Source organism: Styela clava, chromosome 7 (genome assembly GCF_964204865.1).
Source record: "Styela clava chromosome 7, kaStyClav1.hap1.2, whole genome shotgun sequence".
NCBI lineage: Eukaryota > Metazoa > Chordata > Ascidiacea > Stolidobranchia > Styelidae > Styela > Styela clava.
Genome location: NC_135256.1, coordinates 9374130 through 9402054, shown reverse-complemented (window position 1 = coordinate 9402054; position 27925 = coordinate 9374130). Strand labels below are relative to the sequence as shown.

The window sequence follows — 27925 nt, the reverse complement described above, 5'->3', positions numbered from 1 at the left end:
CGCTTGCATAACAATGCCGGCTTTGATTGTTAGACACGAGAAGTGGCGTGTTTCTAAATCACCTGTGGGCCGCACAGAAGTATCTAACGGGCCTCATGCGGCCCGCGGGCCGTATGTTGTGCAGGCCTTATATAAAGACATTAAAAAAATCGCTACAGATTAACAAGATAAATTTTGAGGCAAATTGCACAGACATAGTATAGTGGGTGATAATATAATCCAGCAATCTGTCGATTGGACAGAATGAGATGTGTGTCACTTGAGAGGATTTGTAGGAGCGGCGCTCCTACTTATTAAGCGATCCTCGTCAAAAGACCTTCATTCGACAGAGGGCGATATCAATTTATGTAATTTATTACAGCGATCGCAAGATGTTGTACGAGATTTGGGAAAAAACTGAAAATTCTGATTTATAAATTCCATAAAAAATATTTCACGCTGCGTCAGAAGTTATGTCGATCTCGCGTAGATCATTTTTTGCTAACTTCCGAGACTACGTCACTGTTGATTTTGTTTGTGCCAATAAAATCTCTCTCTTAATTTTCAGAATTGAGTTCATATTTAACTTCGAATGTCATACTGGTACTGGTGTCAATAAATAGACATGAAGACGCAGAAATCAAAAATGAAAGAAAGTAGTGATTCTGATTCTTTAGCAGAAGAAATAGCTCCAAAGGTGAAGAAAAGTCATAAACATAAGAAAAAACACAAAAAGAGAGCTTTAGACCATGAAGACCCTGTTGATGGTGTTATAGAAATCAGCGATGATGAAAAATCTTTAAAATCAAAAAAGCATAAACATAAGCATAAAAAAGCAAAGAAACATTCTTCCCGTAAGCGAGAATCATCATCGGAAGCAAGCGATGATGAACAATCGAGTAAAAAGAGAAGAAAAACAAAAAGTTCTGATGAAATTATTGAAGAAAATGGAAAGACTGAACAGAATGCATCTACAACGACTGGTTTTGATGGAGCATTATCAGATTTAGAGCAGCAAAAAGCTTTATTACAGGCTGCTCTCATGAATAATGTAGAAGAAGGAGAGGTTTCTGATGATGTTCAAGCAGATGGAGCAGGTAAATTACATTTTGCAGTAGAGTAATTTAATGTTTTGATCAACTTTTTATCAGTAGATCACACTTCTCCTTTACGAGACAGTCTGGTGGCTCCATATCATCGCAAATCAGTACTGCTCAATATACCGAAAGGACAAGCATTCTAAAATGCCATAAAATAATTTGATTTACAGAACGAAAACAAATTCTACCGTAGTATTCAATAGTTTCTAGCAAAAAACAGTTCACATGAGAGGATTTTGGTCACATGAAGTTTTGCACATGCTGCAATTGATTTATATTATTAACGCAAGAAACATGGCATGGTCTTGCAACTCTCCGCCATGCCAGACATCCTCGTTTCTGAGATAAATAATGTGTTTGTTATAAATATTACAATAAATATTGAAGTCTTGCCGTAGAGCACTCTGCTAAATTTTTTACACTGTTTTGGTTAGATGTTTTATTGTGATTGAACATTTGTCGTGCAGTGTTCAAACCTGTCTTTTCGATGACCATCTTACCATACATTCGACCATCAAACATCCGTTCAGTGATCCATGAATTTGTAGGCGTGTTGTAAATGAATAATCTGTGTTTTTAGTTAATATACACAGCGCAATTGACATTTTCTTGTAGTATTTCATGAATCACAAGCAAAATGATGAAAAACATAGGATTCTCTTTTAAAGCAAAATTGTTGTTTTTGGTAGAAATAGAAGCAAATGGTGAAGAGGAAGCAATACAAGATGATGATGATGAGAAAACTTCTACTAAACCAACAAAAAAGAAGAAAAAGAAAGATAAAAAAGATAAAAAGAAAAAGGAGAAAAAAGAGAAGAAATCAAAATCGCCACCTTCGATTAAAAGGGTTGAGAAACAAGTTGTCTCACCTACCAAACACAGTTCTAATGATGCAAGAGAAACAGAACATTCCAGAGCCAGGTATGAATTGATTTGTTTGGAAATTATTACTTGATTTAAGCTTATTAGTATAGTATGAGTTTCTGCGTATAGTATAGTATCTTGTGATTTTTATCTAGTACAGTTATGACAACTTTGCATCAGGGTATGTGTTACTTTATTACTTCGCATTTCTTCTGTATTCAAGATTCGCAATTCGCATGAGTGTACATATTTTTGTCAGGCATTATGAAGAGAGTCGTGACTCTAGAAATGATCGTTTGCTTGAAAGAAGAGATGATTCTTATGCAAGACGTTCTCATACTCATCACTCAGATAGAGATAGATTACATCGCTCGGGGTAAGTCAGAAATTATTCCAAAATTGGTAAACTTCCCCCTCAAACCCATCCTAGGCACAAGAAATTTATAAACAGGAAAATATCTACTGGTAACAGTTCCAAATAAGCCTCATTTTAATAAGCTATGATTCTATTTCTGACAGTTTCTCTGTAACCATTTCCATGAACATTTTTACTTCAAAGTTTCCCATTTATAAGATGTATGCATTCATATACATATAAATAGTGTGTTGAACTTGCCAAAACAAAAAAAAAATAAACATTTATCTCACTTTTTATTTTAGTGAAACTCGCAGAAGATCGCGTAGTAGATCGAGGGATAAAAGAGATTATCAACATTCGTCATCAAGTAGACCTAGCCATTCGTCATCAAGAAGAAGGTCAAGGTTAGAGCAATAAAATAGTTCCCTGTCATTCATTAATAACCTGTCAGGTTGTGCGCCATTTAGGTACACATACTTCGGGAGCTCCGAATTAAGGATATTAAAAACAATGTCATGGTACTTCAATATCTAAATAATTTAAATTTTTGTTTTTTCGACGCTTATTCATATTTTTTGCTCCGAACAAGCCTTGTACAATCATATACTGATGTTGTATAATATGTAATGAGCTACTATTTTTGGAATCTTAATTCGGCATCACCTATCCAATTTATTATACTCTGGGTGAAGGGGTGGTAATGGAATTTGAACCACTATGAGTGTATTAGAATCAACATAGTTAGGTCTAGCACTTTAACAACCACTCGGTCATCAATCCCTAGCCTATCTATTTAAATTCACGACAGATTGACGTCACATTTTATTATGTTGTGACCAATTCTTTCAATAGGAATTGTCACATTATTTTATATAAACAGTAATTATGTACTTGCTAATATTATTTTGGACGAATATTACCGGTAACTGATTATTCTTTTTTTTCTTCACACTTTATTTTCATTTTTTAGTTGACATGAAAAATTGTCCAAAATAAGTGCAAATGACTGTCTAGTTTTATGGGACATGTGTGTATCCTTCATATTGGTGGCTAACATCGAACAGATCCACTAACTTTGATTCAATAAATGGCCATGTCTTCAATTTAATCAATCAAAATTCCCAAGTACTGCTCATCTAAGGAAAGGATATAAAGAATACATTGCGAAAATTAAACAAATTTAATTTTTCAGGTCACGTCATCGCTCCCGTAGTAGAGACAGGCCCATGCGAAGATCTCGATCTAGAGATAGAGATGGAAGGAGACGAAGAGATGATGACAGGTATATTAATTAAATAAATACACGAAATAAAATAAACTTAGTTTTGTTTGGGGAAGCCAAAAAAAGTTTTTTTTTAAAATTTTGACATAATTTTCGATTTCAATCCAATGATCTTTTTCAGTAGATCATCTGAGTGTGATTATCTGACATCATCTTTCATCTGAGTTCATTATTAGGTTCATCATTATTTTTGATTTCATCCAGCTCCATACTTGAGATTCCTAGTTGAGATATATTATAGAGTGAATCATTCAATGAGAATGGACTTCCTTGTTTACTTCCACAAATAACATTGCCTAATCAGCGAGATATCAGAGGTGATGCAGGGATCAAACATGATTGTGATTTGTGAACATAAGCTTGTTTCATCGTTTTGCTTTTAATTATCAAATTTTCATTTGTGTTCTTGAAATTTGCTCGTTAATCAAATATCTCAATGGTCACTTTGGTCATACTATAAGTTGCGGTAATCAAAATGTCCAGCAATATCTGCGATAGACTAAAAATGAGTTGCAATGGTTAAGTATGGGGGAAAAAATTTCTGGTTGATCTAACCTGAAAGTTAACATTTAAATTTTCATCTGTTACAGACGTTATGACAGAGATCGCAGGCGTCGTCGTCCAAGTCATAATGAAGATAAATTTAAAGGAAGTTTGTCAGAAGGAATGAAATTAAAGGAATCTTCAAGTGAGAGTGAGGTATGAACTCAATTACCATTGCAATATCAGATAAATAAAATAATAATGTAAGTGAATATATTAGTATGAGATGAGCCTATGTTTTCTTCACTTTTAAATAGGAAAACATAGTTATAAAAGTAATTTGGGCTTGAAATGATTGCTCTGTTAAAGAACTTAACAGTTGGTCCTATTGTGGCATTTTGTTATTGTTTTCATACCAATGGCTCAACTATATCTTGTCAGTCTTATATAAAATGAAGTTTATGGATCGTTTTATTAATTTGCGGTTGCGGTTCAGAAAAACCCCTTGGGATTGGGATGTGAGGTCGCTAGAACGCTATTAGTCTTATTTTTCGAATTTTTTCAGTCTGTATTTTCCAAATACCCCAAATTTTGCTGGTATCATTTATGTACACCTTCATTCATTCTTATTAGTCATTTTACTTTTGTTTTTTATATTTGAAACGAGCAATGCTCTCCTTTACCTAAATACCATGATGGATAGGAGTCAAAAATATGCTCAGAATTCATTATTTTGTCTATGCTGTTCAGACAGTTACGAAAATGTTACTGCTTTTCTTCATTATTTTTATCTGTAAACTGGTATAAATTCTCCTGATTGATTCAAGAGTTTCTCTCTATATAGCTGTTTTGTTTCTTGCTATGATATCCTTACAGTCAGTGCATACGGAGGAGAGAAAAGTGCAGTAGTTACGCACATCCTACATCTTTGACATTAATCATAATTTTACTAAATTAGGTTGAAGATATTGCAATAGAATCGGAAGAAGATGAAGAAACATTAATTGAACGCAGAAGACAAGAAAGACTTGCCATTGTACAAAAATACAAAGAACAGGAAAAACAGGGACTTCGTCCAGGTATGACTACTTATATAGCTTATTCATTGTTGATGGTAGAAATCCCACCAGGGAGAAATTTTACAGGTATTGAGTATAGATTTTGTAGTCTGTGTAGTATTACTGAAATTTATACATGCATCGTAAACTATTACAACTGTACAAAACTATCACAAGCTACTTATCTCTTAGAGATTAAACAACGGAATGAGTTTTATTTTGTTGTGCATTTTTTTTATAATTCCTATAAAAAACTTTGATAGAAATTTGTGTGAGTGCAATCTAGTTTTATTTGTACTAATTTGAAATCAACTTCACCTAAATTACTATACTCTTTCCGGTACTCACGAAGTATGTGAATTGTGAACCAAGATGGCGGATACTGGAACGTAGTATATGTACCAGGTGAGGGTTAGGCCATAATTTCAGATACAAAGACTACGGGAGTCGCTTGGCTAGTCCCCGAACTCGTCATAGAACTAAATAAGGAAAATTGGAATAAAATTATGGCCTAACCCTAACTTGGTACACTATGTTCTGGTGTCCGCAATCTTGGTTCACATACTTCGGGAATTGGGAGTATCCTCTTTTCACTCATTTCTTGCCACATAAATATGCAAGGTTTCATCATTTGTTTGGGGGTTTTCAAAATCATGAGTTAGTCATTAGTCTTAATCTCTGGTCCCATACCCACCACCTTAATAATAAATGGGGTTAAAAATATTATCAGCTCCTTTAATTACAGGGCCTTTTTCAATTAAACTTCAAATTGAATACACGTCATATAAAATATTTTCTATCACAATCTGAACCTCTACTTAGAAGATTCAAAGCCACATAGGGATGAGCAGTATTAAAAATGAATCAATCATTCCAAATGTTTTTGGTTCAAGGTTTGAGTGCAGTTGCAGATGCTCGTATGTTGTTAGAAAAAGGTCAAGAAGAAGATGACTCAGATTTAATAATTGCTGATGAACCATTATTTGAAGGAGGAAATGGTAATAATAATGGAACGCCTGCAGGGAATTCATCACCAGATCAAACTCCTAACCCATCTGGAACAAGGTTAGTCTCTTTTCATTATGTTAGTTAGGGTATATATCTAATAGGGCAGTGAAATTGTGTTTTGAGGTATTGTTCAAAGCAAGATCACATTTAATTTACGGATGCATCACAATCACAATCTCATCAATATTTGAATTTTATAATTAAATGTAAATTATCTTTGTGTTTTGTGAAATTGATTAGTGTTTTCATGTCTCATGGATTACATTGTAGAAACGTTTGTACTTCCAAAACCATCAGGCTATAGGTTTGATTACTAGCTGAAATGTCCATATCATATGTATATCGTACATTTTTGTTTTGAGTCTCTATGCAATATGAATATTGCCATCTTATCTATTTCGTTATAAGACAAACATATACCTTTGTATGTTACATTCATGATAAACCCTTTATTATACCTATTTTAGTTGAAGAATAATTACTGGAATAATATCTTACACGCATGAGTTGAAGCAACTCTTCGATTTATGCACCTAATTTGACACTACTGTGAATTGTACTCAATTTTATGTAATAGATAGAAATTTAATACTGTTTCACTTTTCTATGCAAAATTCCATTTTAAGAACTTAGTTTTACTTAATTTCAACTGTTCCAGGTCGCCATCCCCCAATCTTGATGACATGATAACAAAATCATTGGCCGAAGATCTTGAAACGATGACAGCAGCTGATTTTGAAGCAGCTTTGAAAGATAAACTTGATCAAATTAACAAGTCAGTTGGCCCAAATTTTAAATAGTTACAATATTCAGCATTTATTTTATTCCTGGACTGATGAAACAAAAAGTGAAGAGACAATTGAAATTGATTTTTTCAGGTTGATATGTTTCCTCCACAATCAAGACTAATAGCACTATCTGCATCTTTGTGACATGGCCAGGTCCGTGTTTTCAGAGTCTGACTTCAAATCTTTTCAAGTCATTTCAAACATAATACCTGATTCTGGTTGACAAAATATTTGACTTTTGCTTGGATAAAACCATAAAAACTGTGATTTATGCAAACCTTCTTTCATTGTCTGTTGAGAATGCTTAGTCAACTACTCAACTCTATATCAAGTTTTTCAGTTTCGTTTGAAATTTAGACTTTAATTACCATTATTAGTAGTTGGAAATTTAGACTTGTGGGCCTGAAAATATCGCTCCCAACTTCAATATCAATCCAATATTCTGATTTTTATCGCAGATTTCACTTTCCAACTCTATTGTCTCTATCTCAGTGCAATTTTATTGTGTTATATTATATTCATAGCCGGTATATTTTTGCTATTTCAGGGCGATACAAAGTGAGCAAGAGAAAAAATTGAAGGAAGATTTGAAAGCAGGTTCCGACATGTTTTCTGAAGAATTCTCACCAGGGTTGACCAACATGAAAGCAAGAGGATTGAGGGATAATATACAAAACCCTACACTCCAGGTTAGCAAGTTCATTCATTGGTACTCCCGAAGCATGTGAACCAAGGTGGCGGACACCTGAACGTAGTATGTGTACCAGATTAGGGTTAGGCCATATTTTCAGGTACAATTTCCCTTATTTTAGTTCTATTACGAGTTCAGGGACTAGCCAAGTGACTCCCATAGTATTTGTACCTGCAATGTAGCTTTTTATTTTGGGAATATTTTTTGTAACAGCCGCTCAGACATACTTGAGTTACTGGATTCAGAATTAAGCTACATAAATACATACTGTTAAGATATTTTGAATATTATCACCATACAACGAAACGGCACCTAAATTTCTTTAAAAGACTGCCAAAATCGGGGCCTAGTCTACAGCAGGATTTTGGCAGTCTATAAGTAAAAACAACAAACATAAGTCACATGAGATCTTGCTTATTTCATTCCATTCACCTTAAAGAATTATGTTGTCATTTGTGTTGATATCATCAATGACAGTGTTTGCTATTGGCCACATCTTTATGGTCTTCCAAAATAAAGTTGCCTATTACTTTGTTGGAAAATTTTATTTAATTTCCATCAAAAGGTAAATACATCGAAAAGATGGGAGGCACTTTATAGTTTATATTGTGTTACAGCCTCACAATATATTTTCTTGATCATTTTAGAAGCTTTAGGGATTTGTTTCATATCAAATTGTGATTTAATCTTTTATGTTATTTTCAGGACAACTGGACAGATGCAGAAGGATATTATCGTGTTAGTATCGGTGAAGTTTTAGAAAAACGATATCATGTCTATGGTTTCACGGGACAAGGTGTTTTCAGTAACGTTGTTCGAGCTCGTGATTCTACCAGAGGAAACATGGAATGTGCAATTAAAATTATAAGAAGGAATGACCTTATGCATAAAACAGGTTTGAAAATGTTGAATTTTTAAATAGATTCAGTTTATAGTGGAAATTTTCATCTTTTAATTTGATTTAAGGCCCCCATATTATGTCCTTGTCAGTTATACATCTTCAATCATAATATACATCATCTCATAAACAAATTTTAACTTGAAATAATACCCTGTAGGCAGATTACACTTGCTTAGCTCATAAATAATAATTCCTCTTGTACACAATGACTCGGGGAAACCTAAACATTTTGCTTGTGTATCAAGAAGTACATGTGAAGTAATGCAGCAGAGTTGAGCTGTTATTTAATCCACAAATTTTTTGTTTTGTTTTTTATCAGGTATGAAGGAATTGGAATTTTTGAAAAAGCTGAATGACACAGATAGAGAAGACAGATATCATTGTCTTCGTTTGTATCGTCATTTTCAACATAAAAGCCATTTATGTCTCGTCACTGAATCACTCAGTATGAATCTCAGGGAATTGTTGAAAAAATATGGAGCCAGTGTTGGACTGCATATTAAAGCTGTAAGTAGAACTTTTGGTATTGACCTTGGAGTAGATTGACAATTTAGGCACACTTAGGCAATGGTGTGTTCACAGTTTTAAAAACGTTTTTTTTTTGTATTGAACTCACCGGCAACAGGTTCCCTCATTTTAAAAAATATATCTATATCACTGCGTACATTACTACATACTACATTAACATTACGTACTTTACATAAATCAAATATATAACTTTTGAAACGCCAAATATAATGCTCATCATCAGCTGCGGTGCATATACCTTATTCTAATGTCTAAATCAAGAAAAGTTTCGCTAATTATCATGATCATGACATTTCAAGAATGGATTTAAACGAACCTCCTGTAAATTACCACTGCACTTAGGTTGATGAGTGAGTTTCTCTTAAGATTTTGGATCTTTCAAAACATATAGCGCTTTGGCTTGGAGAAACACTGTGTAAATTGCGCTCCGGAAGTATTTGTACCAAGATACGCACAACCTGAACAACCCTAACCTGGTACACATACTATGTCTGATTGTGCGCCATCTTGGTACGAATACTTCGGGAGCACCGTGTAAACACCCACTATTCACTATCAATGCTTACATTCAAATATTTCATGTTAATCAGTTCTTTTTGTAGCAAAATGTAGTATTGATACACCAGCTTTAGTTTGTGGAACTATTGAAGTCTTTTTTTCAAAGTGGTTCTGAACATTGCAATGTAAATACTGATCATTCAATTATAATATGGCAAGTCTGGCAAGCTGTGCTGTCCAGGCTCAGACTGTGCGCAGCCAGGATTTTCAAAAGGGGGGGGGTTCATAATCATAAATTCCCATTGCGATCTGTAACAGTCTTTGCATTACACGCTCGTTAAAGGGACGTCTTTTCAGCGTATAATGATTATTTTTGTTGCGTGAAATATTCAATCTCTGACAAATACAAAATTCTAAAATGGGTTTATATATTAGTTTAATTGTGTCCAACGTAACTCACGGTTGCTTCTTCTTACGTCAAAATTAAACCATTAGTTCTCTGAAATGCCACGGCGATCGGTGAACATAAAAATATGAGATAAACGGTGTATTTAATTTTAATACGTATTTTTGGAATCTTGCCAACTCGTTATCGCCGTTAGAAAAATCTCAATAACTGATATAAAATTTCGAAAAGTACAACTTTATTTCGTACAATGAAAATGCATATGAAGTATATCGTTAAATCAAAAATACTGTTCATCGCCGCAATTACGCCACTTATTAAATAAAAGAGTCGGATTTACAACGAAAAATGATATTTCTGTTGTGCAAAGTAATCAATTCGTGACCGATAAGGGCATATTTAGAATGTCTTGCTTTATTAATTTGATTGTCTTCAATTTAACCATCGTTTGCGTCGACAAAACAAAACAATTTTTTACAATTCACAATTTTAAAATACCTCGGCCATTTGCCGACATAAAAATAAAAATTTGTGGTAACTGCCCGTCGCCTATCATATATTGTTTTGATCCGTATTTTTTCTATTTTGCAAATTCGACAAATTTGAGATGTGGTTGTAACATTGACTCCGTTCAATCGCAATGCTGACACTCCGATTATTTTTGAAGATAAAACCTCCTGAAAAATCCGTAAATCTGCTGTAAATTCTCATGGAGTAAAATTTATTTAATTAGCTTATATATCATCACAAACCGGGAAAAAATCGCGTTTTCAACCTTGTTTAATGATAACACGAAAATTTTCTACGACAATTTTAAAGTAATGGATAAAAGGCAAATCCCACCCACAATTAACCGTGTTTCGATTTTAGTGACGGTATGTTCCTGAGCGACGACCAAACGTAATGTGCGCCGTAGGCACACGAAATTTTGCGATTTTGCGACTAGAAAAGCGTTTTTAGACTGTCGCGGGACTCAACAAAACTTATATTGTACACGGTTTTATTTTCAGTATTTTATAATGCTGCTTTTCAATCAAATTTAGATCGCGGTTTTACTCCTTCTTTTGTCTTTAGAACCTCGCCACCGATGAACGTATAATAACTCACAAATTCACAGTTCCGTACTAAGTACAAAAATAAAATAATTATCATGTTTATCGTGGCATAAATTTATGATTTAGAAAGAATAAAAACCGACGTAAGGGCGTTCACGGCCTAAATAACACGCTGATGAAAACATGGCGATTTTAGCAGAAGGCAATTGCACGCTTTTTCAGTTTTCACATTTCCGTGCGGGTACAAAAATAAAATAATTATCATTGTTCCCGCGGCACAAATTTCTGATTAAAGAGAATAAACATCAATGTAAAGGGCGTTCACGGCATAAATAACATGCCGCGTTGATGAAAACGAACGGCGATTTTAGCAGAAGGCAATTGCACGTGTTATCGGCAACTTTTTCACTTTTCAGAAAATTCAAAAGGGGGGTTTCGACCCCTGGCTCAGACCACTGGCTCTTCATCTTATACCTTTATGAATTATCTTTTTTCAACTAATATTTTTCTGATTAATTTAGCAACAATAATAAAGTAGCAGAAACAGGATAAACTGGTAGGTAACTTGTCAAATAGATAGCATTACTAGTCCAGTTCTGGGTAACTGAATCAGAGTCTCTAAACTCTTAAGTCGTCATGTTCGAGTCCCATTCAAGTTGACTCCCACGTTGAATTGTTGCACTGTCAAGTCAACTCACTGGTGTTACGAGTCACTCATCGTATTGAAGATATGATACACAACAGTAAAATGAAGCAATGAAGCTTGAAACTTGGCAGTTTTATCATTAAGTCTTTGCAATAGATGACCTGGCTTGATCACTAAGTTGAGTCTTCTCAACACTGGTTGCTATATAGGATGGGACTATTCATCATACTTATCCTAGGGAAGAGGAAAGTCAATAAAACGGCTTATCCGTATCATGAACCATAGCATCTAGCCATGGTATCAGTCCATGTTGGGTTTAGGAATGATTAACCACTTATTTGATTAAGGGGTACGGACTTAGCGGTGGAGAAAGTCATAACTGTCCAGCTGTTACTTGGACCACCCTGTGTTCTTATGATGGTGAGGAGTCCAGCAATCCTCTCGCACATATATATCCCCTACGGGTTCGGACCTGTAGGCCATGCAGGGTTATCATAAGTGCGATGGTAAGTGTTTTCTTAGCCGACTGCCGTTAGCGAAGCAATATTCATAGCTAAGATAAGAATTTATAACATTCCTAACGCAAGTTAAAAGACAGCAAACACAGAAGTAGAAAGATTTTGATAGTTGAATGATGCTTCATTCTCTATTGTGTGAAACTCTTAATGTTTCATTTAGGAATCAAATTAATTTTAACTTCATCTGTTCCCAGGTTCGTTCATACACTCAACAATTATTCCTTGCCTTGAAACTGATGAAAAGATGCAACATATTACATGCTGATATCAAGCCAGATAATATATTGGTGAACGAAACCAAATCAATGTTGAAATTATGTGATTTTGGATCTGCATCTCATGTCGCTGACATGGAAATTACACCTTACTTGGTGTCAAGGTATATATATGTATGAGGAATCCTCAAATTGACAATAACAACAAGAGAGCCATTTTGGCATTTATTAAGTTAAATTATATTATGCCCAATTTAAATAAGCTATCATTTAAATTGGAGTATACTAGGGTATTGTGTACTGAACTACAAGTCCTTTCTCCTTGTTTACTTTCAGATTCGTATGCGTCAGTTGCTTGATGAACAATATGGGATTACAAAGATAAATAAGAATTAACATAATCTCTTTTCACGAAAAAGTAAGTATATTTATGAGCTTTCGTTAGATCGAAACGAAAGCTCATAAATATATTCACTATTTTGTGGAAAGAGATCATGTTATTCTTATTTATCATTTTAAAAACAAACATTATTTCTTTCTGACAATATTGATCTTCTTTAGATTCTATCGAGCTCCAGAAATAATACTTGGAATGCCATATGATTATGCAATTGACATGTGGTCTGTGGCTTGCACAATATACGAGTTATATACAGGTGAGTGTTGTTTGCTGTATATTTAAATTCAGTTTTTCAACTTTCTTCCTGTAAACGAGAGTGCGAATTCCTACTTTAGAACTTTGGAATTAAGATCATAGATAGGTTTTTACATATTTGCTTTAAACCAAGGTATCTCATGAGCTCTTGACTATAAGCACACAGAATGGATAGAGAAGAAACAGCAGCCTCCTACTTGCCAGAACAAACATTGAATCAGAATTTACTGAAGACATTTTATAGATCCAAAACTATTTTTGTGAGCAACAAATCCAGAAAGAGAACGCCTAGAGAATCGAAATAAATGTATTTCCCGCTACATACATAACTGTTTTACTGAAGTTTACCATTTTTTTTCTAAATTCTTTATACAGGTCATATTTTATTCCCTGGCAAATCCAATAATCACATGTTGAAATTAATGATGAATTTGAAAGGAAAAATTCCACATCGTGTTATTAGAAAAGGAACTCTTAAAGGTAATCTTATTTTTTTTAACAATAATTTATTTGCAAGTATAGTTCCTAATATTCCTGTAATGCTATTATTATTCATTATTTTCTCTTAAATTATCCCATCCATTTCAATAATGAATATTTCAAATTTCCTTTCTTTATATATCTTCAATCGGAGTTTCGAACCTTTGCACCTTTGTTATTTCAAATAATGTTTTACCGATTATATCCTAAATAATTTTTATATAATTTGGCTAATTTAGTCTGTAGTTGGAAATTTGCAGATTCTTTTCCAGATTATAACTCTGTTCATGTTTTTCTAGACCAACATTTTGATGCAAATCTCAATTTCATGTACCAAGAAGTAGATAAAGTAACAGAACGAGAAAAGATCACTGTTATATCGACCGTTAACCCCACCATTGATCTGCGAAAGGAATTACTAGGGGGTCAAGCCCCAAGTCGAATCCCGGAGGATCAAATGCGGAAAATATTGCAACTTCAAGATCTATTGGAAAAATGCCTCTGCCTCGATCCGACAAAACGACTTTCAATCAATCATGCGTTGATGCATCCATTTGTGCAGGAGAAAACAATGTGAAATGGAATGCAAGGGTTGTTTTGAATTATTTGTAGATTTTAATGCTCTGCTGGTAAATGAATTCTTGATACGAAAAACAGATGGGAACATGATACTCATAGTTTACATTATTTGATGTTTGGATTCTCAAGCATTATTTAAAAAAAACTTAATTCTCTTACTTTGTTCCTAGCATTTTTTTTTCAAAATGATGTGTTCTTGGGGACTTGACACACTTAAGTCGATGTATTTCTCCGGTTGCATATTAGATTAACTACAAAACCAATGCAATCCTTGTTCATAATCCCTTATCTACAGGATTTAACTGCTTTACTTATGTAATACTTGCATTCTGGCCTATTCGTTCTCTTTTTAGCTGGCTCCACTTCAGCCTGGATTGCTTGTATAGGAAAGAGAGTTGGAAATTTTACTATCGGAGATATCTTTAAAATTGTACTTGATGCAAACATATTCTAAAACATGCCAACATAATATAAATTTGCATTTTGTTGTTATTTCTTGGCAAATTGAATTTTTCGATAACATCAGAATCACATCTAAAAACAAAATTTTTGACAACAAGACAATATAGCCTATTAATGGTATTAATGCTATTATTTGGTCTTTGTATCAATTTCCCTCTTTTCAACTGTTTGCAATTTATGATTTGGATATTTCCTTCAACTGAATGCATTTCAATTTGACATTTGTGAGTTTTACTAAAAAATTATTTGTGTCACATCAATGTTTCTCAATTGTAAATATTGCCTGTAACTTTTTTATTTGTGTCATCACAGGCGCAGTACAACCTGCTCTGATCTCGAATACTTTCTGATGAATACATACATAGAATGGTTCTTTAGAATTGACAACGTGTCCATATGAATGGTAAACAAAAATGCAGCTTATAAGGAATTTATAGTTATCAGGCTGAAATATTATTCATAGTTTTTAGTGCTCAAAATCAAGTATTTTCTTTGTTGGCTTTTTTCGCAGTGCTGGTAAGTATGCGCATACTGGGAGATTTCTATTTATGTTTTCAGAATAGCTATGCGCATCTCGAAAACGAAAATGTGTGTCAACATACTATGAAACATATTAGATTAATACAATTGTGCATATGTTATACATTGCCCGTATCAATCACACAGGTCAGATAATATATACTGTGGTGTGGAAACGTCACAAAATGTCTGAATCATTGCCGCACACTTTCTTGGTTATTCTAAGAGACTCGATGAAATGCTGGAATAATCCAAAAAATTTTACTTCATTTTCAGTTTCATCGATGGTCAAGTGTCAAACATGATTTGATGTTGTTTGCTTGCGAGCAGATTGTATCGACTCTGCATGCAATTTATATTGTGGTGAGCAGGCAGCATAGATAGGATTTTACTTCACTTTTAGATATATATCTTTGGAGCGACATCGCTGGACCCACTTAATTACATACAGATTGATTACTTCCCTGAATAGCTGGTTAAAAAATAGAGAGCTTACTCATTTATTTCTTCTAGTATATTTTTATACTTACAGGAAATAGGTTTTGTTACTTCAAAATTGAAGTTATTTAAGTACGATACCCAAACAATTAAACAACTCTTTCTGTAACCATTTTAGAATTGATTTTGCAAAAAAAGATCTACATTTCACAAAAAATGTATAGAACATAGTTTCCAGAATATTAGAATATAAAACCATTCAGATATATATATATTCCTGACTAAAGTTGTTACGTATCTTATGCTTGTTTGCCATAGAATATTCGCGTGTTCACAATCCACTCATTTTAAAATGAGGTTTACCTGCAACATGAAATTGGTGTGACTTGTACTTTTTATTTTTAATGCAACGACTGCACTTCAAATGGAATGAGTCGGAAAGTGGCAAGGAATAGTTCTTTGTACTACTGAACTAAAGGCTATGATGAAGAACTCTTTTTTGGACATGATAAATAAATTTTGGGTTTGTATTTGAGATTTTTATAATTTTCAAAAACTTATACGATATTCAATTCGTTACAGAGATTCCAAGCAAGTCTTTGTGAAAGAAAAAGATTAGTCTTCATCCAAATGAATGCTTCTTGCCTTGGAATGTGTAAGTCTTGTTGCTTCAAAAACTAGCATTCGCATGTAAGTTGGTTGTGTTTCTCCTTAGCTGATGGGGTGTATTGATCTTGGCTCATCAGTATCTTCTTTTTCATGTGAATATACTAAATTGCCCTTGTTCTTGAGTGTTTGCTGCTCATTAAGCTCATTTGTAATCCTTTGGTATACCTAGTTTGTATTGTTCGCTATCTGAAAAAAAAATTTTATATGTAAAAGATGTGCATTGGCAACGTTGTTTGTAAGAATCGAGAGATTAGGTTGATTGTTACCATGCCAACAACTTTTGCATTTCATTTCAGGTAACATGTTCGAAGTGCGAATCACCTGGGGCTCGGAGTAAAGATATCTCATGAAATAAAAAGCATTTATCGCATACTTAATCTATTTTGTTTTTTTTCATACTTGTCCATCATTGAAAATATGAAGCCTTCATACAACAAATAAAATCATTTGATGATTATGGATTTGTATGAAAAGGATGATTAGTATTTGATACCTGACTTTGAGTCTGCTAGTCGGTAATGCTTGCAAAATTCATAATAATGGACAATTGTAATTATTAGTTACATCATAGTCATTTGTTATTGTTACAAATATTGCTGTTTTTGATTTTGCTCCTTTCTGTTTCTAAAGGTGACAGTGCATAAAACAAGCACTTTGATTTTATAAAGTCTCGTACCCATTTGCTAAAATGCAGTACAGTATATAGATAACTTCACATGCATTCGGCCAGATTACTCTTGATTTATAATGCTGTAAATTTGACAATTCTATCAATAAATGTATTTCTCCAGAATTTTTATTGTCTGGCCTATAGTAATCCTATAGAGTTTGAAAACTATACATAGTTGTGCTTTATAGGTATTGTGTACGAAATTGATAGGGAAAGTTGAAAACAAAGAAAAAATATTGCAACTGCCCTGCCGAATTACCTGTCGATCAGTATTAGAAAGCATGTGTGTTATGACAGGCTGTAAGTATGGCAAGCAGTGTCCTTATTAAAGCATGTTATGTACGATTCGCTCATAAAGCCATATATACTATAATGTTTGTCCCGAATAACATCCATCGAAGAAGTGAGTATCTGCTGATAAAGTAAACTAGCTGCCGAAATACATGCTCGAATATATCGAATTGCTTCAACATGGTTATTTTCATTTGCGTCTACCTGTCGTGTCACTCTGTTGAGGGTTATCCGATTATGTCTTCCCGTGGGAACTTCTCACAGCCGATTGATTGCTGCCGCGACATTGCATTCTGAAAACTGCCATCTAGATTCACCCTTGATTAAAATTTTATTGACCGCACTGAGCGAGACGTAGCCATTTGCCGGTGATCATACGGTTATTATTCCAGAGTTGACGAGTATTGTTATGTCACTGTTAGATTAGTTGAAAATAGCGGCCGTTGTGGAGAATTCCAGTTTCGGATAACGTCATGATAGATCTTCGTTAGTTTCGCTATGTATAGTTTTGGATACATTACGTGATCATGAAATTTATGGATTTGTATCTGCTGTGGAGCTTTGTATACTTAGTTGAAGTTTCAGGTAAGTTTTCTATTGTTGAACTTGAAATATTTCGTCTGGCATTGTTTGAACGTAGTGACTCCTGGCGTGTAAGTCATTTGCGATCGATTAGAAAAGTCTTCGTTAAAATTTTATTTATTTATTCCCAATAATTCGGCAAGAACCGTCCTGTTGTTAAGTATATTAATACTGTTGCATAATTTCCCAATCACCATGTAGGTTCGGTAATGGAGGAAGAACTTCAAAGACATTTGTTCAAAGATTACAACAAACATATTCGACCTTCGCAGAAAGTCAGTGACGTCATTGAAGTAGATTTCTTTTTAACTCTTCTCCAGTTAATCAGGTGGGTAGTGGTGTCATAGAGTTAGTCAGAATAACCTAATTTTAATCAAACATTCATGTTGGCCGTCGTTATTTTTGTTCACCAATCCCGTGGCGAGGGCGGCTTCAGAATTGCTGTATGGCATTGAAAATGTTATAGCGTTCATATATACTACTACGTTATAGCAGTCATCTTATTCAGTGTATATTGTGTTAAAATGCCATGGATTTACGTCACATTTCGAAAATAACTATCATTAAATACAGTCATTTTATACGAATTGATGTGAACTTTCTTCACATTGAATTGACACAATTATTTTCGAACGCGTTTCAGTATTGCAGAAAAATCAGAAGAAATGACAACATCACAATATATAACACTACGTTGGCAGGATCATCGACTAAAGTGGAATCCTGCTCAATTTGGCGGTATTAAAACTATTCGTCTCCCGTCGGAAATTGTATGGAAACCCGATCTCGCTCTTAGTAACAAGTAAGCTTTACTTCAATCTGTAATTTATAGCTTCAATTTCTGACTCAGATGTGATATCCTATATCCTAGATTTTGGGATGCACCGTTTGCTAATATTTATTCATATACATAATATAAGTTGAAAAATACGATAGGAAAATAGAAAGTTTTCAAACTTTAAATGATTTTTCAACGTCTCATAATCTAATTTTTTAGGAATAAAAAGTTAATCGAGGCTGTGACGTCTATGTTTTGGTCAACTACACATTTTATGAATTAATATTAACTTTATTGAGATTCGTGACACATCATTTTTCATTTTAGTTACAAAGGATATCTTGTTTCACTATGTGAAAATTAGGATAGAATTTTTATATTTATCCGGAATACGCGATACGGAAGCCGATAAGACAACTTAATCATATGAAAAACAAAGACCTCATGTCAGTCATCGCCGTCTGTCTTCTTGCGTTGACAACCAATAGCCCGAGTGCCATATGGCTATTATCAGACTGTCTGTTTAAAACTTATCACCGTGTCAACTGGGGAGAAGACTTGCTTGATTGCTGGACTCCTGGCACCAACCAGTGGTTCACACATGGTGGATTGAAGCATACGAATCCATGTATCTAGAACTATTGACTGGTTGGCTAATTCTGTGACGTCCTTTATATTCATTTAAGACGTCCTCGCATAAAATGTCCTGCCCTTTGATAAATATAAATAAGGGTGAGAAGGAAGAGATATCTGTACAAATATAGGCATTTTTTTCTTCAAATATAATCATATATAGATAATAAAGAATGTTATTTAGTTTGTATAGCGAAATACGCATTTGCATTTTGCTGTTATTTGCTTGGCTGTTATAATTCGGTATCCGTTTATTTGCCAGTATTGATGGTTACTACGATAAAACTGTTCCAGTCAACGCCCTTCTCAACCATACCGGAGAGATAGAATGGCTTCCTCCGGCAATATACAAAAGTTCGTGTAGTATTCAAGTGGAGTATTTCCCATTTGATTGGCAGAATTGTACTTTGAGGTAAGATTGAGATTTCCGTAAGTATTACCTTCATTTTGGCGTAAGCCATTGTTTTTAAAATGGGACAAAGACGCTCCACAACCTTCGGTTATGACGTATCAATTTTTAAAATCTTCCTGATACGATTGACATGGCAAAACAACATTGTTATTAAATATATTTTGGGATTTGGCTTAGCGCGACCCTGGATTTCCGGAAGACGCCTAACAGTAATTGTAATTGACAGTAATTATAATTAATTGTTTCTGCAGGTTTAGAAGTTTTACGTATAGTACAAAAGAAATCTGGTTGCACAGCGTTTATAATAAGGTCGTTGTGGATAGAGAAGCATATACTGACAATGGTACGTTAAATGTTAAACGTCTAATAATGATATATATTTATAGATAGAAAACCTAAATTTGTCGAGATTTTAGTAACATCATACATATTCTATGCCAAATCAATATGAGTTTTTGCATGGGAGCAAAAAAAACTGTATTGTTAGGCGACCCATTATTTTTGTCGATTGTCGTCTTCCGTTTGTCTGCACCTAACGAGAGATTTATTCGTTTTCAAAGAGTTACACAGCTTGGGATACCAAAATAATGTCATCCCTGTTTCTGTTCAATAAATGAATAAATTCATAATTCATCCAATCAGCTAGTTGTATTATCCGATGAGTACCTTAGTATTTATATATATATACTTTAACCTGTCTAAGAATGTTCACACTTTATTTTTAATTCAGGTGAATGGAGAGTAATTCACTGCCCGATAAAAGTCAATTCAGACCCAGGAGATCCGAATTATCAAGATATTACTTTATATTATATCATACAAAGGAAACCACTTTTCTACGTCATAAATATAATTATACCATGTGTTTTAATTTCGTCGTTGTCAGTCCTGGTGTTTTATCTACCGAGCGGGTGTAGCGAAAAAACAAATATGAGCATATCCGTGCTTCTTGGTAAGTATATTTTTATTTATCAAATTTAACTTATGAAATCGTATTGAATTAATAAGACGCCATTGGACATTCAGATGATCTTCCATGGCGTTAAATATCTTTGAATCTTCAATTTAGTTTAGTATTCGAAGTGAATTTCTCAAAGTTAACGTCCGCTTATAGTATGACATAGCGAATGATACTAGGTTGTATTCCCACATCAGCGCCCTTGATCATGACTCGTCGCTATATGCCTAAAACACTCCCAAAAATGTAAATCAAGTTGTGGATCATTTATTCTAAATGCACGATTCTAGTGACATCAATGTGACAATTTACCTGATCATTCAAAAACTTATTTCATTGCAATATGTATGTTTGTTTCCATCTCAAATACACATAAATTTCAAATATTAGAATATAAATTATATTGAAAATAAATTAGTTAAATCGGAATGATAGACTAATATTGAATTTTATAGGTCAGCATAAGCATGATTACAAAATTCCTTGAAACCTGTCGCCAGTAGTATAGATCTAATGCTGCCATAATCTCGGCGTATTCATCGAAAATATTGGCATCAGCCTATAGTTTATGGGTAATAACTCGCCTTAACCCATAGTTTAAAAAAATATGTTGACATAGAAGACATCACAATCAACTTTCCAATCGATACGTTTTGACTTCAATCACTCACAAGCTACTAGGCTCATTGTTCGCTATCCCAGTCTGCTTGGGAATTGAGATTTGGTAAATTAAAAAAGAGTTTAATCGCAATTTAATATAATCCCTCTGTCAAAATTGAAAACTCAATTAAAAACCCTTCACTTTATCCCACTAAACACACTTTCTAATTGAAATCCGCGTACGATACGTCATCGGAAAATATGCCAGATTGTTTTGCTTGTCACTGGGAATATTTATTCATACATAATCCGACAGACGCAATTTACGTTGATACATATTTTGATGATTACTTTTCAAAGATTCTGCAGATTACTCGTTGTCGCCCTCTCGTAGGAATATTATTATATTATTCTCCTCAAATTTGAATTTCATATTGGAAGCATGTTGTAGTTTAGAAAACATCGCAAATATGATCAAATGAGTCTTCAGTGTATCGTGACATGTTTCTCAATATATAAAGGGAGAGATTTTCATTTATATTATATACACATGTAAATATAATTGAACTATGTATGTCAGACGAAACATTACAGAAATATATTTGTGGTATCAATAAGTTCATACACATACAGGCTTACCTGTCTACTTGCTTCTCTTGGCAAAGAGAGTTCCAGAAACATCACTCGGAGTACCTTTAATTGGAGCTTATCTACTTTTCACGATGTTGAGTGTTACATTTTCCGTCATTTTCAGGTAAGATTCCGAACCAGCTGCACATTTCAGTCAATCAATATTTAATATTTACGTTCCACTCCAGTCGATTTTGATGTTTTTAATCAAATCGTTTATTGTGTAAAACGTGTTGTGTATGTAGAATTTTTGTCGGAACGTGAATGTTTCACTTCGACTAAAACTGGGAGGTAAACTCAGATTTTCCGTGACAATTTTTATTTGCCTATAGTGCAAATGAATCTATAGAAATATGTATGTTCAATTTTCCTAATTATTTTTGACATAGTCTGGATGTATTTCAATTTGCTCATGAATTCCGTGGTTACAAATAATAAAAAGCTATGGGAGCCTCGTGGCAGCAAGATTATTATAACAATTGTGGATGTTTTCATATAAACTTTGTAGATGCAAACGGTGTAATCCAGTGTTCCCTAATACGGAAATTGAAATACTGTATACTGCTTGACTGATATTTTTATATTTTAGTGTTATCGTACTCAACATTTACCATCGATCGCCCACTGCATATCAGATGCCTCACTGGGTCCGAACTGTATTCATAGAGTTTCTTCCTCCTCTTCTTCACATGAACACTATTTTACCTCGACTACCCTGTCATTTTTCTGGGAATAACACAGATGCAAATACTTCATCTGAAGATGAAATACCAGTACGTATGGGGTTGATACTTTGCTAATGCTTTTTGAATGTTGCTCCAACCTTTGACCCCCGGGAAAAACCTTCTATAGTCTATACTTTACCATTATTGCAAAATTGTTTGTTCTCAGTATGTGAGTGGCTTCGCGAGAATGCGCCTGTTAACTGATTTATATGTTTCAAACATTCATTTTGAATCGAAATATTCAACAACCTGTCATTTTAAATTACCGGTAGAAAAGTTTAGCCAAGGTTATCCCAGCTATTTCTAGACTAATTCTGAATATTGCAATTAAAATACAACTCTTAAGAAAAGCATCGAGATTTTTGATTCATCCTTACATTACAAAAACTAACAGATAGCATGCGAAAACGAAGTATCGTTAATTTAACATCATGCCTGAAAATCTGTCTGAGTGACAAAAGTGTCTGAGCGGCTGCTAAAACGTAAATTGTTACGTCACGTTTTGCATCTTGCTCTGGGTTCCAGAGTTTCATCTATCGCTATTTAGTATATATATCTAATTTATAAGCACAGATTTACGTTAGCAACGAATGCAGCCCAAGAAAAAAGCATGCGTCAATATATCAGACTCCAATCCGAATCTATTTTTTCAACACTATATAATATATTGGGGTGATCTTTGGGACTTATTAATTGAATTCAGTTCACTGTTCAAACTATTCGATTCACGACAATATGATACTTTTAAATCAGCGCCACCAGCGGAATGTAATCATAACTCAATGAGTTCAGTTTGTCTTAATATGAAGTTTAATCCAGTAAGAATTATCAACAACGCATTTGTAAGATGTTGGTATATTGGTGTTTATATCAAGTTTGTAAGTTGGTGATAAACAATCATCTGATGCCGACATGCTGTTGCATAACGATATTTTCTTTCTTTCAGACAAATTTATCCGCTGAAGATCACAAGGACATAATCGAGAAAGACAATGAAAATGAAAGCACAAGGGAAAGCCAAACATCCTCAAACAGATGTAGTCAAAAAATATCACTACCAGGAAAAATAATACGGAGTGTGCATTCAAAAAGTTGTGAAAACTTGAACGAAATTAATAGAGAGAGTGTTACAGAAGAACTGTATATTTCTTCTGCGTCGATGTCTGACAACAAAACAAAGCAATATTTCAGTGATGATGAAATCGATGCTTTCTCAGTTGGACAACAAAATCGTGCAAAAATATCATCTGAAAAATTAGATGAAGAAAATGAACAAGATCGACAACATTTCAAAGCTAGTGATAAATTGAAGTGTTACGGTACAGCTCAAATGGACCCGTCTGAAATATATCCCATGTTACTATCGACACCAAATAACAGTGATTTCAGTCGGAGACCTGGCGTGGCTTCGAATGTTTTGGAAGTACGTTCGCTGATCAGCACCAGCTGTTCTGCGCCAACAGTCACAGATTCAGATCACCAAGAATATTTCAGACTTACATGCCACGAAAGGCACAATAAACACAAAAGTCCAAATATCGATGCAGTACCCAGGCAGACTTTGCGACTAAACAGAGCTGATTATTTAGATATTTCTCCTGATTGTGATTCAGCGTTTGTACAAGACTCGGAAAAGGGTGAAAAAAATGAACTTGAAGGTATCGCTCGTCCCGATTTTACAGCGGAAGCAACAAATAAAGTATTTCCCGCCAAAAGAAATCGTCGTGTCGGAATTATTCAGCCGTTGAAGCTATCCCAAAGATTGCTTCTAAAATCCGCTTCCATAAAACAGCCCTCTCAAGTAGACTCGCGTTTGAATGAAGAAACAAGTTCATCAGCGAGTGTTAATGAAAGAAGGTAGATTTCGTCCGCCTAGGTTAACCTCCACTAACCACCTCGAAAATTAAGCAATATTCTAGTGTTACAGTCTTACAGACTACCAAAAAGATAGCTGTATATTGTTTTTGTCGATTGTTTCGTTTAACCACCTATAAGGTATTGATGTTGCCCTAAAATTACCTTTATATTCTACGATCAGCCCCAAATATTTGGCTTCTATAAATAGCTTTGATTCATGATTATCTGGCTTAAAAAATAAATGAATAAAATTAATGAAAGATTTCGATAATCTCACTGACTGCTTGAAGCTAGCCATCTTAATAAAGTTTTTATATTAATTGAATAACGTTTTTAGGTAACGTTTTTTTTTTAAATTAAAGAATTTCCACATATTTTAAATTAATTTATTCATTGTTCAGATTAGTTACAATATACAAACAATTTGTTTTCAGACACGAAATTGTGGATGTAAAAAAGTCAAGAGTAAAATACGTTGTTCACACTCTGCCTACACAAACGGACGAATGCCTTGATGCGGTCAATTTTATTTGCCAACACGTTAGAAGTGAATATGATTATAAGGAGGTTAGAAGCTTTTTTTTCCAATATTATTGTTTTGCCATCATGAGTTTCGACCGTATAATTTTTTTGCATTTTGCTTTTTACAGAAATCACAGGAATGGCAAATGGTTGCTTTGGTCATTGATCGACTAACATTTTGGATATTTTTGCTGGTATACATATCTGGTTCATTGTATTTTGCTCTTCAGGTATATCTGTTTTTGTATTAGGCAACCTCCTATTAACAACAATGAACTTAATATATTCCGACGCTCATCCCTGTAATATGGAAATGCTTTTATGAGAATTGATATTACGACTGGTTTGACGTCACACTGAATTCTTAACCTGGTAAAAATTGGCGCATCGAGTTGTTTCGTGGAACCCAGCCGAACTATGTGTTTCTAAATTACTGAAAGAACACCACACAACTAAACTTCTGGTTCGATATCGTTCATTTGTGCTTGGCATTCCGTGGAGATGTACCCACAGCCTTCATCCACTTTAGTGTTACACACCATTACTATTCCCTACAATTGTATTGTACACAATAAAATTATTCAAATATTATTTATAAATATTTAAATTATTTATCATAACTTATTTTTTTTGTTTTTCAGGCTCTGACAAACTTTCCCCCAGATCATCCATTCGTTGCAGGGGATCCAAAATATGCAGAATGTTGGGACGAGCATAATCATCACTATCGAGACAGAGAAAGTGTAATATAACGATACCTAATAAATCATAACAGAGATACAAGAAATTTAGAAAAGAAGCTGGCCCGAACGTCAAAGGAAGAGAATTTTACAATAAAGTAATGGGGGCTTTCTAACACGGCGAATTTAAAAAAAGACAAACTAATATATATATACCAAACGAACGCTCCAGTTCATATAATTGCCGTATAACAGAAAGAGTTTCACACGAGCTCACGAACTTTTGGAATATTGATTCTAAACTGTTCCGAACTACGAGAAGTCATTATTTTGTATTCTTGAAATAAACCCCAAAACAACTCAAGTATGTGTGATCCTTCACACCGAATTATAGGCCGGGAATAATGTTTTTATAATAAACCGCACCGAACTCGACTTGGGTCACATCTCTTTATATTGAGCAAAACCTTATATATATATATAAATATATGGGCTGAAATCTATTTCAGAAGTGGGAGGAGGAAGTTATACACAGTATCAAGATTTTCTTGTTGTCGAATGCAATTATATCATTTTAAAAGTTTTTTCGTCCATTTTTTGTCAAGTAATTTTTTTCCGAAAGCATGACAGGTATAATTTATGGCGAAATTAGGTAAAACGGAGGTACCTCAAAAATGAAGGGATGATTTGCATTTCAAATACCGCATTATTATCGGTATGCCAGCTTTCAATCGATGTTAACCGTTCGTAATTCATCAAATGCTTTGGTTATCTTGTCGCATTTCTTTAATTCGAAAATGGATATTTTAGGTTTGCATTGTAACCAAAAATTGCTGTTGGCTATCTTCTCCGTTAGTTGATGTTGACTAGTTTACTACTTTGATATATATTGGGCTCCTACTGTCTGGACTCCGATATAAAACAATTATATTAATCAGATGTGCTCAAATTGGGAGCTCCTGTTAATTTTATATAACAGATCAACTCAATTTCCATCCTTTAGTATTATTTTATTGCTCCGGTTAAACAAATTACGATCGTCAATAACAAGAAATTATAAAACACGACTTAAATCATAAAATATAAATTGTACCTTAAATAGCATTGTCCATAAGATAACAGCAGAAGTATCAAGAACAGCTAACCTTTCTCCCACCACTATATTTCCTTTGTCCCGGTCAGTCTATTTGAATGGAATTGGGGGTTTCTCAATTTAGTGGATAATTTGTCTATCTTTATTTATTACTTTTTTGGGAAGAAGGTTTTTCTTTGACCAATCAAATTCTAGTTTGTCTCGTTTTTAATAGGAGGAATCTAGGATGTGCACGATAATTTCTCATTTCATCGGCACTATTATTCAGGTCAAATATCTTGTAAAGTTTATGGAATGAACTAGTTTAAGTTTAAAAATAGCGATGATTTCATTGTCCAGTGAGTATGAATCTTTTTATGCTTGTGGAAATTTACAGGTGCCAAGTCGAAAGTCAAGTTTTTAGTATTAATTGAGGTAATATTCGAGGATTTAAAGTGATAAATTGCAAATTTGTTACAGCATCAATTGACTAAAATATACAAGTTCTGTCAACTATCATTAGATTATTCTAATGCAGCGTTTCCCAAATTATTTCGGCCACGGAACACTTACACTTTTTATCTCGCCTCGCGGAACACCAAGAAAGGGTAAAATTGATAAAGAAAAACGGTGCAATGAAGCGGTTCCCAATGGGTTCGTCATGGCGAGTTGCCAATAGCGTCACGAAACTAACAGAATTGCGTTAACATACCTAAAATAGGAGTAAACATGAGTCATTTTTTCAGCATTTCAAAGTAAAACCAGGCAGAGATGGCTTATAGCAAAACCAAAAAATTACTGCAAAATTGATAATGAACTCAACAGTTAAAAGGTTAGGCCGACGGTTAATGAAAATGCCACTACCCTACCTTAGTTAGTCCGTTTTAGGCGGCCGACGGTGACGTGATATTGAACGGTCAGTTGGGCGACGACTTCACGATCCCTAGATCGCCATGGCGACCCATTTAGACGTTTTTTTAATTTATTTACAACGGAACACTAGTGTTCCACGGAACACGGTTTGGGAAACTCTGTTCCAATGTATAAGGCCATAGGCAAGCTTGGGACAAGCGAAAATAAAACTGTACGGGTAGATTATGTTAAACTCGGCAAAATTTTTTATGCTTAATTTGAGGGCGTTTCGGAGAATTGGCGCTTACGAACTGATTTACCTGTTTAAAACCATAATTTATTTAATGTATTCAACCAAATGCCGCTTACAGATACTGATAGCTAATTTCAGTCTAGTCTATCGCAGCTATTCCGAGACTAATTTTTGAATACTGCAAATAAACTAAAGCGTGTTAAAAGACAAAATAACAATTATTTAGTATA

The 27925-nt window shown here is 34.1% G+C and overlaps 2 protein-coding genes across 6 annotated transcripts; both read left to right on the top strand.

Annotated features, from left to right (window-relative positions):
- Positions 1-548: 548 nt before the first annotated feature.
- On the top strand, positions 549-16973 carry LOC120329025 (serine/threonine-protein kinase PRP4 homolog). Of its 5 annotated transcripts, XM_078114733.1 has the most exons (19): positions 549-1076; positions 1769-2000; positions 2203-2319; positions 2604-2705; positions 3494-3583; positions 4174-4282; positions 5025-5145; positions 6018-6189; positions 6791-6907; positions 7468-7609; positions 8317-8506; positions 8832-9019; positions 12358-12542; positions 12940-13034; positions 13409-13513; positions 13813-14104; positions 14867-14957; positions 15350-16201; positions 16477-16973. In XM_078114733.1, the coding sequence occupies exons 1-16, from the start codon at positions 605-607 to the stop codon at positions 14088-14090; spliced, it is 2715 nt and encodes a 904-aa protein (XP_077970859.1). In that variant the 5' UTR covers positions 549-604; the 3' UTR covers positions 14091-14104; positions 14867-14957; positions 15350-16201; positions 16477-16973. The 5 variants fall into 5 exon arrangements, with proteins under 5 accessions (XP_077970859.1, XP_077970858.1, XP_077970860.1 ...); XM_078114732.1 differs by having other exon boundaries at positions 13813-14957; XM_078114734.1 differs by having other exon boundaries at positions 1775-2000; positions 13813-16201.
- A 615-nt stretch (positions 16974-17588) lies between these two features.
- On the top strand, positions 17589-27108 carry LOC120329027 (uncharacterized). Its single transcript, XM_039395634.2, has 12 exons — positions 17589-17726; positions 17925-18051; positions 18367-18525; positions 19397-19546; positions 19798-19889; positions 20277-20498; positions 21738-21858; positions 22324-22507; positions 23406-24316; positions 24751-24883; positions 24967-25068; positions 25480-27108. The coding sequence occupies exons 1-12, from the start codon at positions 17669-17671 to the stop codon at positions 25588-25590; spliced, it is 2370 nt and encodes a 789-aa protein (XP_039251568.2). The 5' UTR covers positions 17589-17668; the 3' UTR covers positions 25591-27108.
- The last annotated feature ends 817 nt before the right edge of the window (positions 27109-27925 follow it).

What these genes read in the sequence shown, in the direction of transcription:
- LOC120329027 (XM_039395634.2), top strand. Translation starts at nt 17,669, where the DNA reads ATGAAATTTATGGATTTGTATCTGCTGTGGAGCTTTGTATACTTAGTT. An exon ending in ACTCTTCTCCAGTTAATCAG is followed by an intron (nt 18,052 to 18,366) that starts GTGGGTAGTGGT and finishes AACGCGTTTCAG; the next exon opens with TATTGCAGAAAAATCAGAAG. An exon ending in AGAAGCATATACTGACAATG is followed by an intron (nt 19,890 to 20,276) that starts GTACGTTAAATG and finishes TTTTTAATTCAG; the next exon opens with GTGAATGGAGAGTAATTCAC.
- LOC120329025 (XM_078114733.1), top strand. Translation starts at nt 605, where the DNA reads ATGAAGACGCAGAAATCAAAAATGAAAGAAAGTAGTGATTCTGATTCT. An exon ending in TGTTCAAGCAGATGGAGCAG is followed by an intron (nt 1,077 to 1,768) that starts GTAAATTACATT and finishes TGTTTTTGGTAG; the next exon opens with AAATAGAAGCAAATGGTGAA. An exon ending in GATAGATTACATCGCTCGGG is followed by an intron (nt 2,320 to 2,603) that starts GTAAGTCAGAAA and finishes TTTTTATTTTAG; the next exon opens with TGAAACTCGCAGAAGATCGC.